Here is a 13,114-nt window from a genome sequence, read left to right on the forward strand (position 1 = left end):
TGGCAGCCTTCCGGTAAAGCCAGCAATTCTCCAGCAGGGCAACACCAAATTATAGAGCACCACTGCTGGTAATGCAGCCTTGGAAGAAGTGCTCACCTCTGGGATGGAGTGGGTGGAAAAGAGCCCTTTTGGAGGTGACAAGCATTCGGTGGCTACTGCTGTCATCTTGAAGCTGATTGGTAGGTTGTGACCAAAAAACATCAGGAAGCCTCCTCAGATTTGCACAGAGCCACAACCACCCCATACCATAGTAACCACTGTCGGGGTGGGGTGTGGCCTTTTTATGCTTTATCTAACCCTATCAGCAAGAATTTTTCTGTTATCTCCAACCTCATCAATATGATTTTTGCCTCTGGAACAAGGAAATCTATAATCTTTATGTTATTCAGACCAGAATCAATAATCTTTGTTTAGAAGTATACAACGCTGAACTGCAATCTTGAATCTTATTTCACATAATGTTGAACACTTACCCTATGCTATGTTAGCATAAAACATTTTAGGGCTTGTGAGTATCTATCCTCTTCATAAAGGAATATACAGTAGTATTACAAGTATAAAAAAAAAGTACATGAGTTTTGCACGCATTTTACCCTTCAGAAATCTCATCAGCAAGACACCTATTGGTTTCTCCATCATGAAGACTCTCGGGAATAGCAGAGAAAACCAACCCCAACAAGCCACGCAACTTTCTTCTCTCATCTTCATTGCAACCCGGTTTGTCCCCCATAGGTACTGTAGAAGAGCCATCCCAGAAAATACACATTCCCAATACTTTTCTTAAGCAATGGGATAGGGACAGGGCACCCAGATGTGGTAAACTGTACAGATGTCTAAGCATCCCCCCTCCCTTGAGATCGACTATTGATATCTGAAACTCCCCCAATACTTCAAAGTCTAATATGTGATTACCACATACAATGGTAGATGGCAGGAGGACCACATAACAAAAGGCCACTCCAATATTTATCTCATGGATGCTTACAAGGGGTCTCAAAATGAGTTCTGCCCATTCATATACTAGGCGTGATAATATGGTTTGTTGTAATGCAAAGTCCGAGGTCCTAAACTTTCATCTGGAATTTACACTGAATTGTTAAAACACTGACTATGTTACAGCACAAACCACACATTATGTAATAGGGATAGAACATGAAGTGCATATGTAGGACGTAAAGCTCTGATTATATGTTCAGACAGAATAATAAATAAAGCGGACATTGTAAATACAAAAAATCACACCTGTCAGTGTTTTGAACTAATGTGAGTAGCATTTTGAGGTACAATTTTTTTTTTTTTATTCATTCATTCATCCTGTAATGTACTGTGAGGCTGGGATTCATACCTCATCTCCATTTGCTGTTTGTCCTCTCTCTTTGGGACAGAGGGATTCAAAATGATACTTTATAAAATGCTGAGTGCTGCATTTGAGCCCAAATATTTGGCATGAGGTGCCCTAGTGAGGCAATCCGAACATGCTGACCCAATGTCAATCACTAATCTCCTGAAAATGAGCTGTCTAGCTGTAGGGCAGTGCAGTGTCTGATGTGCTCGCTGACTGCCCAGCACAGGCTATTCATGTGAAATGTGATGGAGACAATGCGATAGACACAGCTGCTGCCTCAGCACCGTTATACTCTAAAGCTCTATTGACAGCTACCGTATATATATATATATGGTCCACCTCTCCAGCAGGGTATGATCATTCTGGAACACAGTCAGCAGAAGAGGTACAGTGGCTCCACACACTTTACGGGTGCTTGGCAAATCTCTGGAGTTCTACATTTTCTTGATCATTGGATGTCCATAAGTCTGTGTTTATGCTATGGGTGAAAGCTGCTCCTATTATCTTCTGTGACTTTTCTACTCCCTGCAGGGGGGATGGCTTTGGTGGTGTATTGATAAATTGACCATCAGAGAAATTATTCCTTCCTGGCTGTTTATGATGGTCCGATGATTGAGAACATGAATTTATAGTCTTACAGCACTATACATATTGGAATTTAGCAGTTTAGGTCACATCGCTACATAGAGAAGCCTTTATATTACCAGGAATGGTCCTCTAGTTTTGTTTTAATTAAATATGGGGATTTTGTTAAAGTTTAAGTACAGTATTTGTGATGAAAACAGTGCTATGTATCTTCATATGGGCCAGTGTTATTAGGTATTGCATTAAGGCAGTGTATAGTATGTGGATCATATAGTATCCATCTGGGCATTGCATTCTATGTATAACGTGTTGCTGGAGATATTAGCATACTTTGCCATTGACAATGACGTGCATGATGATCAAGGTCAGGGTGACAGGTGGCGCTGCTAGGAATCAGTACAACGGACAAGACTCTCAAATTAGAAACAATTATAAAGTGCATTCAGTTTTGTGACCCAGGGAAAGTGCGGTTGCCAAGTGATAATTCAGCTCTATAGAAATGTGGTGAGATACTGTGAGTGTATTGGCACACCAGAAGTTGAGCCTTGCAGCTTTGTACAATACACACAAGCACCAGGAATTGGTGAGGAAGGTGTTGGAACTATTTCTAGCTCCCTCTTTTTTCCTTATTTCTACACCAAATGTTGATGACAATGTTTTACACTCAACTACCAAAGCGATGTTTATATAGAGAAAGCTCACAGGAGAGGTGTTTTTGTATTCAGTAGCATACTTATCCGACTGTCCCTACTATTTCTAAGGATAATGGTGAGTTTTATAGACATGTCCCTGTTTTTCAATGTTGAGCATCTATAATCTGTAATTCCTATTCTGGTTTTTGGATCCAATTTTGCTGACTATTGTTATATTGCTGTTATAAATTAATATGAGTTACACACATTTGAAAATAATCGTTAATTTGGGGTGTTTAATACAACATGGGTCTAATTTAGGACACATTTATTTGCTTTCATATGGCTGTTCTGCACATTCTGGGGCTAATTGCGAACTGTGAGCAAAGCAAAAGCGAGCAAATAAATGTGAGCCCGATTCCGCTCCGGACGTAATTGTGAATATATGCTAATGACTCATACGTTTATGCATAGGGACGCCCACTGCTGCCTTATCATAACTGTCTGTTGACATGCAATAGCAAAAACATCGGAAACATTGATGCAGATCGGGCCCATCAACCTTCTGAGCAAGTGTGACCTGCTTCAAACAGTGTGACTCACCTGACACCGCAGAGGGATCTCCAGCTGCAAGCAAGATCGCAGTGGCTAATATATGCATGCATAGAAAATTGTGTTTAACCGGACCCGATATGTCTGCGTTTCTGTAGCCCCCCCCCGCTATCTCCATCAAACGCTGACTACCTGTCAGTTACCGTGAGAGTAAATCCTTTCTGTGACTGAAATCACTATTTCATCGCTGCGCAATATGCATACGCAATGGCGGAAAGTTGCTCAATCTGCGTGAAAGCATCCGGATCGGAATCAGGCCCTGTGCTCCTTGGCAAGGTAAAGCTAAATGATAAAATGGAAAAGTAGTGCTGCTTTTTAGGGGCCCATTTATTAATTATTGAGTTTTAGACCCGATTAATAGATTTTCTTATCACCGCAAATTCTTTTATGTAGGGGCAGAGGTTCTGATAGGCACCCATCCCAGCACTGTATAAAGTAAAGTGATTGCATCAGGCTACAATGGCTATCGCTATCTTAAGACGGCGTTAGCTAACGAGGCTTCACATTCCAGAGCTAGGTGTCTCATAATATAGCAGCCCCCATAGAAACAGGGAAACTGTAGCAAATATCTTCGATAGCTCCTGCAGAACCTCTAATACATCCGTTTCTGAGGATTTCCATCAAAATGGGTTTAATAAATATGCCCCTTAGCCTCAAAAATGATTCTCACCTGCTGAATATAAAGATAGAGTCACTAGTACCACAGTTATTGACAGATACATGAATCGTCAGTTGTGGGGCTCATGCAGAGTTGGACATGCACGCACTTGCAGAACATATCTTACATGAATTCTCCCTGCTCAGGAAATGGGTGCACAATGTAAGTACAGGCCATGCAGAGTATTACACATGTCAATCGCATCAACACTTATGACCAAAGAGGCAGCTGTGATGGGGCATTGTCACGTAGGCAATGTTCAGTGAGGGCATTTTCACACAAATGCCGACGGCGTATGTGTTGCACCTAGTATAGAGCAGGTACACTTACAGAGGATGATGACTAGTGGCGCACAGGGACATATGCTACTACCTTCCCGGATACTGTCACATCTGGAATTGCGTACAACGCTACATGATATACATATTTTTCCGTACACGTTTCTTTTAGCAATGTAAGCCTGATTTGCTGCCAACACTGCATTGGCTATCATACACTTATATAGCCACACTGAGGCATACCTATATTGAGGCAAACTGCGAGGGTCTGAAGATGTTTAGCAGCTCCAATAATAATTTCCAATAATAATTAAAGTCACACTATTTTTGTTTAACGTTTTACAGTATAGAAATGTTTTTACTAGTTTGCGTAAGGGAAGTTAGCAACCCCATTTCAGATGCCACCCTCTCAGCATAATAACAGGGAACAGCCCTGACTGGTCCTCACGGCGTGATGTATCATATGTTACATATTGCATGCGATACATTCCGTCTCTTATCGCATGCATAGCTGCATTTATTAATGCCATGTACATGAATAATGACAAATTATTCCTCTCAGGACTGCTCTCCCTATTAGAGCTGTATCTCACGATCTGAGGATTTCTAGGGTTCATGGCCAGGAGTCCTATTGCATACAATCTGCACGTCTGACAGCCTGTGTAGAAGTACTGTGTATTTCTGCAAAAACAGAAGCCCATAGGTTTCTATAGACATTGCCTATTGCACACAAGCTCCAGAATGTTTCTAACATATGGGGACTGCGGAAAACCTCAGAAAATTGCAGTTTTTTGGAAGTTTCACTGCATTTTAGTGCTTAGTATATCCCGCCCTCAATATGAAAGGAATCCAAGCAGACAAGGGCAGCCTCAGTTTTAAAATGATATAATTGAGTTTCCTACATCAGGATAACCTATTCTCCTGCCACTTTTTTCTCACATATGCCATCTCTATATTCTAGGAATATAAATGTATTCTGTATTGCCTCTCTTACTCTCTGCCTGTATGGCTGTTGTTAATCAATTGTTATTCATTTACAGCCTTACTTGTTATTCAATATAATTACATTAATTGCAAAATAATTTTTTTGGAATCCACTGAGTGAAACTTTTAAATGTATTAATAATAATAATAATAATAATAATAATAATAATAATAATATTATTATTATCAATGATTTCGAAGGTACCGTAGGACTCTGCAGTGCCAGACAGTGTAGAAAACAGGACGTACATAAAACAGGCAAATAGAGATATAGAAAGGCAAACTTGAAAACAAAGGGTTTCATAAGAGAGCTTAAAATATGGAGGTAATGCGCTTACTGTACTTACTGTACAATTTATTGTAATTACCTCAGAGGTGCCCTCTAGTGGTAACTTATACCTCTTTTATACCAAAGTTCCAGGTCTGACGGGGGTTGGAACAGGGTTCCAATCCGGATCAGATCCGGAACTTTCCCCTTTCAGACTGCAGCGCCGACCCAGGATATTCGATTCCCACCACGACCCTAACTGTGTGGCGTTTACACATTCTCCCTGTATTTGCGTGGGTTTCCTCTGGGTGCTCCAGTTTCCTCCCACACTCCAAAAATATGCTGGTAGGTTAATTGGCTCCCAACAAAATTAACCCTCGTGTGTATGTGTGTGAGTATGTGATAGGGAATATAGATTGCAAGCTGGGGCAGGGACTTATGTGAATGGCCAAATAGTCTATGTAAAGCGCTGCAGAATATGTGTGCGCTATATAAATAACTAGTAATAAAAATAAATATTTCCGAGTCTACGCTGTTTACACCAGAGTCGGGTCTGCAGTGACCTGGCTCTTCCGCCATTGCAGTGGGCGCTTGGGAGATGATGTCATCTCCAAGCGCCACCGAAGCCAGCCAATCAGGCAGCATGCGGCATGAACCAGGTCGTCATGACCTGGATAGCACCATTTACACTGCAGGGTGGCACGGGAACGACCTGTGGCCAACCCTGCAAACAGTGCCGTTTCTATAATGGGTGCAGTGTGTGCAGGGCACATGGGCCCCCAGGTTCAAGGGGGCCCCGCACCCAGGGGCGTAGCTATAAAGGGTGCAGGGTGTGTGGGGCGCACGGGCCCCTGGGTCCAGGGGGGCCCCGCACCGCACACCCTGCACCCATAGTATTACTTACCTCTCCGGAGTCCCACGTCGGCACGGGGGTCCAGCGCTGTAAAAACAACTGGAAAATGGCCGCCATGGCCATTTTCCCGTCATTTGCGCAGTACAGGGAAAATGGCCACCAAGGCCATTTTTTCATGGAGACCTTCTCATACTCTATAGACTCTGGGTGCACTCTAGTGCCCAGAGTCTATAACTCCAGCGCTGGCCACGCACAGCTCAGTGAGCTGCCAGCCAGAAAGGAGGGGGCCCATGTCGGAGACTGCACACGGGCCACCTCCTCTCCAAACACGCCCCTGCCTGCACCGCACACCCTGCATCCATATTATATTAAACTTACCTGTCCGTGGTCCCGCGTCGGGTGTCAGCGCTGCTCAGAACACCGGAAAATGACCGCCGCAGCCATTTTTCTGGCGTTCTGCGCATGCGAAGTAGACTCCAGGCACACTGTAGTGCCCGAGTCTACTAAAGCTCCGGTGGCTGGCCAACCGCGTCAGTCAGCTGCCGGCCACCGGGGAGAGAGGAGGGAGCTCTGCACGGGGAGTACACACAGGCCCCCTCCTCTCTTAAGACACCCCTGCCTGCAAGTACCTGAGTTGGATCCCGGGTCCCTGGACTCGTGTGGATCCATTTACACCGACAAAAATCTCGGGTTGATGCACATCAACCCGAGATTTTTAGGTCGGTGTAAAAGGGATGTAAGTAAAATAAGGGCAGTGTACAATTAAAGTTTAAAATATCAATATACGTTAACTAAAGTTGTGCCTGCATAACATAATTGTTATATTTACATATACAACATGATTTGCCTTATAACCAATTCACATTACATATGGAGTCAGCCAGTAGAGCATTCATTAACAACGGACAATATACTGTCCCACCTGGCAGCCTTTGGTCTGAAAGCTCATTTGTCTGGATAACTACAAAGGCTGACAGGTGAGGCAGTTAAAAGTCTATCGACCTACATTCTTATGTGATCTAAAGGTCATAACGGCCTCAGCCTACAGACAATCTGTCTATCTATTAACACCACTGAAACTAGTTGATATATTCAACAAAATGTGTTGTAGATAAGCCATTGATGTGTGGAATGAGATATACCATAAATACATGAATCCACTTTACAGTGGAATGTCTTTATCTGGATAAAGTCATACAGGTAATAGTAAATATAAAATATTACATTATTTATGTCATTTTATACTTGACACATTTAAAATGTTTAATGAAATGTTTATTCCCAGGACATATGTCTGCTTTGTGTAAACTTAAATTCATTTACTGTTGCTCATTAAATGACATCTGCCAGCAATGTGTTCCAAGCATATGTTCCTGTTTCTGTAAATAATATTTTTAATCATTACTATATATCTGACCAACTATTTATATTAAAAGGTAGAACAGTAAGGATATATGTTTCTCAGGGGTCTATTTACTAAGCAGTGTTAGGAGACAGAGTGAAAAGTGATAAGTCTGTGATAAGGTGTCAGCCAATCCGCTCCTAACTGTAATTTTTCAAAGCCTGTGAGATGACAGTTGGGAGCTGATTGGCTGGCACCTTATCACTTTTCACTCTGTCTCCTAACACTGCTTAGTAAATAGACCCCTCAGACTTTTATCATATAATATTAGGGTGGAATTACAGGTAATGGCCACAAAATACTGTCACAGTGGTCGGAAAGGAGACACTTTGTAACTACCAACATCACAATTTGTGCATGAAAATTGCCGATGTTGGAGTACCGTATTCCATCGTGATGTGCGCAGCCGAATATCGCACCTACACATTGCAGAGGATTGACGTATTATAGAACTATATACTAATACGGTAGTACTCTTAACACCCACTAATAATATGTTTAATTAAATGGTATAGTCTGTCACTTTTCTTTTACTTATTTTATTTTAATTTATGCTAATTTATCTTTCACGCATTTGCTGTATTTGCCAGTAATATACACTACATCATAATTTATATTTTAAACCCAAGAAAAGTTTACAGACAACTTTCACTGCATGGTATTTTCTCTCCTCAGGTAAACATGACTGAACCACAGAGTACTCCAGAGCAGATGGCAGCTGGCAAGAGCCATGGTGGAATTGGTGGCAACTACAAGGTAATATATGTATACCAGTGACATGAGTGACTCCTCAATAAACCCTCAGGTTGCCTCTAACAGGACAGAGCTGAAAGGGGCTGCTGGCTAGATTACTAAATACTGTACTGTATGCAAGTGTAATATTACATATACTTGTGGAGGTTATGCACATGGGCAGCATAGATGTATGAAACAAACATGTGGTATAATTGCACTGTAGGCTTATAGGGCCTCATAACGGGATGTAGTCCGGAAGCCGATGGTCTAAATCCCGACCGCCGGCTTCCAGACACTGTAATCCGGGCATGGTACTAATGACAGGCATCGAAAACTTGACGCCTGTCATTAACCAGACGCCGGAAGACCGACGCCCAGCATACCGAACGAAGATAAGCCGAGCGCCGGGCGCGGGCAGCCGCGGGGGGGAGGGTAAGGTTTAGGGCTCCCGGGGGGACTCCGGGTTAGGCACCCCCCCAGGAGGGTTAGGGGCTAGGGGAAGGGGGGGTTAGGGTTAGGCACCCCCAGGGGGAGGTTAGGGTTAGGCACCCCTCCGGGAGACTTAGGTTTAGGCAGCGGGGAAGAGGGGGTTAGGTTTAGGCACTTACAAGGGGGATTAGGGTTAGGCACTTGGGGGGGAGGTTAGGGTTAGGCACCCCTAAGGGAGGGTTAGGGTAGGGAATTAGGTTAGCGATAAATACCTTAGGACGATCAGGATTTTCACCCTTGCCGGGCTGCCGCTGTCGGGATTTGAACCGCCGGCCATGCGTCCAGCAGTAATACTTACCACACCCCTCATAACAGCATATGCACATACAAGACCTGATTTGCAGTTAGTGGTAAAGTTTACATTGGTACAGAAGGCCTGATTCAGAGAAGGATGCAGTATCGCAGCCACTGCGTCTTAGTGCCTGATTCAGAGATGAACGGAATTGCAGGGACGCACACAAGCGGCTGTGCAATTCCATTCATCTAAAATGCTAATACAGCAGGAGGTGTCTGTAGGAAACTCCTCCTTGCTGCTTCTGCGATCCCAACGCTGCGCCCAAGGTCACAGCCTGGAATCACCATTGCGACCATCGACCATCGGTGGTAATGGTTGCTCCTTTGGCCAGGCTGCTGAGGCTGAAGCTTACCAATGCTCTTTCTGGAAAAAACAACCTAATTACAACATTATCAGAGGTGCTACCATGCTGAGACCTGTAGTTCTATTGCAGATAACAAGGGGGAAGCTGATGCACACTCTAAGTACTAAGAATAATAAATGGTGTTATATAGAGGTTCTAAGTACATGTTTGGCCAAAGATGTTTGCCCACCTACCACTTCACGGTGACCTCATCAGGTGGGTCCCTAACATCCCTAATGCTCTTGCTGGCCCAGGGCACCAAAAAGTCTAGGTACAACTCTGTCTCAAGCTACCACTTTACTTGTTACTCTTTGCCAGGACGGGCTCTCATCAGACCCCATATCCCAACATGATCAGACTTTTTTTTAAATTGTCCTAAAATGGAATGGTATTGAAAAACCGATGGCTCTTTAGCCGCTGGTTCAAATACCACCTCCGGAAGCCCGACAGCAGAAAATCCCGTCACAACTAGGTAAGTATTCTAACCCTACCCTGCCCCCCCAACCCTAACCTACCCTCAATGGTGCTTAAACCTAACCTTCCCCGGGGTTGCCTAACCCTAAGTCCCCCCCAGTGGTGCCTAACCCTAATTTCCCCTTCCGGCACCCTAAAAGTCTCCAGGGTGGTGCCTAACCCTAACCCCCCCTCCCCGCACGCTAACACTAACACTCCCGGGGGGGTGCCTATCCCTAAGTCTCCCCGGGAGTGCCTAATCCTAACCAACCCCATGACTGGACGTTCCTAACCAACCAACGTTCCTAACCAACGTCTGGACGTTCGGGATTCCGGCAGTCAGGATGCCGACACCAGTATCCTGATGTCCATCGGGATATAGGCGTCGGCATTATGCCCACACGGCGGGATTCAGGCGTTGTTATTTCAACTGCCGGCAACCCGTCCACCGGCATAATAAATGCATCCCTTCCAAAATATATATAGATTTTTTAAGTGATATGCAAAGACAAGTAATTATAGTTATTAAGACAAAATTATGGGGGAATCATAAATAGGCCCCACAAACATTTGTATTTTGGGAAATAAAGTACAGACGTGGGGTGAATAAGATACACAACATGTCTGTGTCTGTATAATATGTGATATGAATGTAGTGTCTGGTCATATTGAGGAGATGCCATGTGCATTATCTGTATAGTATCTAATAGAACTGTATTGTATTAATACAGTGGTTATATAATATGTTTGGAAGAGTGGTGATCTTATGTCTCTATAAAGTGCAATAGAACTAGATCATGTCCAGTGTTCATGTAAAGGATGCAGTTTCCTCTTTCTGCATACAATGTAATTAGAGGTGTGCAGTTCGGTTTCCCTGAAATACGAACACACCCGAACTTAGGGGTTCCGGGTCGTATCGAGTCAAAGTTCGGAACCACTTTTGGGATCAGATTTGAATCAAGTCCCGGTTCTGTGCTGCAGTCAGTTTGGAACTCAAATTCACAGGTTTTGGTTTGGTTTTGGTCCCTCTCTGGGTGCCATGGCTTGGGAGGAGCAGGAGTTTGGGAGAAGCATGCACAGATCACTATAGTCTTTTCTTTTAAAGCCTTACAGGGGTATTCAATATGGGAGCGATAAGTCCGTTTTTGCGTTAATATTGGAGCTATGACGTCATTATCGGAGGTTTTACTTTTACACCTTATTCAATATCAAAGACTTATCGCAGTTTTGAAAAGTCGAAGATAAAAAACGGGGATAAGTTTTCACCATTGAATAGGTGTTGAAAAAAAGTACAGAATTGGAGTTTAGGGGTGCAGGCTTCAAAAAAATAACCTGCACCCTTCAGAATTACCCCTTGAAACGATCTGTGTCAAAAAATAAATATATAAAAAATCGGGACACCCCAAAAAAAGCACTTTGAATTTGGGGGCCAAAAAAAAATGTTGGGGAACAAAGTTAAAAAATAGCGAACTTGACTCTGGGGGGGGGTCCCCAAGTATGCCCCAGGTGTTTTTTTCATTGCAGCTCCTTGCGCAAGTGGGTTTTTCACGATTTTTTCAAGTCTGTTTAGCAACTTTAAAATATGCTGACCCCCATTTTCAAGTACCCCAAATTTGCTTGGTATAGTTATTTTTCCCCAAAAAAATTTCTAAATGCTCTTCTGCACCACTTTCTTTAAAGTCGCATTTATGCACTTGCCACGGCTATTAGAAAGCCCGACTTCCTTCAGGAGTTAAAAATGGTGGTACACATAGTGATCCCCCATGTCTAGACATCATTAGGGGGGTCCCTAGAATATTTCCCGAAAATTCCCGTTTTTGTTAACCTGTAAACAAAATGTGTAAAAATTTAGAAACACCAATTAAAGGCTAAAACGGGGTACCCATAGTGTTTCCCCATGTTTTTACAACTTTAGGGGGGTCTTACAATTATTTTAAGGAAAAATTCGTAACTTTACGCAAATCCAACTTCGGAGTTTCCCGTTTTGTTAATTTTATATTGAATACGGAGATAAGCGGGAGCGCGCCCGATACTTTAACACAGGTAAAAACTCCGATATAAACGTTAACTTCGACAGTGAAGTTAACGTTTCATATTGAATACCCCTGTAAAAGTGTTATTTTTTTTTTTAAAATGACGTTGGGTCCCCCATCCCAAGCATAACTAGCCCCGGGCTCTTGAGCATTCCAGGGGAGGTGAGGACCCCCAATAAAGGGATGCCCCCTCTCCAGTGTACCCCAGGTCGGGGCTCAAGCCCAGGACTATCCCCGACACCCCTGGCCGGTGGGTGCGAGGATAACAGGTGTAAAGAAAGATTGAAAGTAATATTGTCTTTTACATTAGGACTACAGGTCCCAGCACGCCTTCCCCGCATGCCGGTACTTGGATAACCACAAGTACCAGCATGTGAGGCATGACACGCAGTCTTCTTCTTCAGTAGCATCTTGAATAAACAACAAACCACACACCCAATCCAGCCCGACATAGCAGCACTATATGTACATGCTGTACATATAGCACTATTCGCAAAAGTGACAGGACCCATGTGTGTTCCTGCACTTGGAGCCTAGCCAGCCAATCAGCGGCTGCTACTGTGGGAACAGGCCATTGATTGGCTGTGATTGACTGTCTCTATCAATCAATGGCCAGCCTGCTGATTGGCTAAGATACAATCACACAGCCAATCACCTCCCCAGGAATCTCTGGCCTGGGATGACTAGTTTCAGGGTTTGAATGCTTTGGCCGGGGGACCCCGTCAAGTTTGTCCCCTGGCTGTGGCATTACCCCTGCTAGTGTAGCCCGATGCTGGTTATAATAGTACGAGGGGCCCCTACGCAAATTTTTCCCTGTCTTTTTAGGTCCAGGACCAGATCCAAGAGCTGGTTCATTAAATACGGGGGACCCCTACTTTTTTTCACCGTTTTTTTTTAACCAGGCCGACTCAAAGAGGGGCTAGTTATGCTTGGGTGCAACTCTGTTTTCTAGATGTGCTATATTCTTTTTAAAACTGCCCTGCTTTTGTGCCACTGCTCTGTCACTTAGTTTAGCCAGTCAGCTTGCTGCAGCCTCGGGTGAAAACAATATTGTGAGCTGTGAGGTGGTCAAAATTGACTAGAAATTACTGGAAATTAATGTTATTGAGGTTAATAATACTGTAGGAACAAAAAAAGGCCCAAATTACA

At 43.6% G+C, this 13,114-nt stretch overlaps 1 protein-coding gene across 1 annotated transcript in view; it reads left to right on the forward strand.

Annotated features, from left to right (window-relative positions):
* Positions 1-1,659: 1,659 nt before the first annotated feature.
* Positions 1,660-13,114, forward strand: part of CRYBB3 (crystallin beta B3) — a 48,828-nt gene continuing 37,373 nt past the window's right edge. Inside the window, exons 1-2 of the mRNA XM_088467929.1 lie at positions 1,660-1,730; positions 8,293-8,373. Coding sequence (XP_088324055.1) covers positions 8,299-8,373 — 75 coding nt within the window. The 5' untranslated portion in view covers positions 1,660-1,730; positions 8,293-8,298. The remainder of the gene's footprint in view (positions 1,731-8,292; positions 8,374-13,114) is intronic.

The sequence above is a fragment of the Taudactylus pleione genome, unplaced genomic scaffold (assembly GCF_031769625.1).
Source record: "Taudactylus pleione unplaced genomic scaffold, aTauple2 ptg000078l, whole genome shotgun sequence".
In the NCBI taxonomy this organism is placed as follows: domain Eukaryota; kingdom Metazoa; phylum Chordata; class Amphibia; order Anura; family Myobatrachidae; genus Taudactylus; species Taudactylus pleione.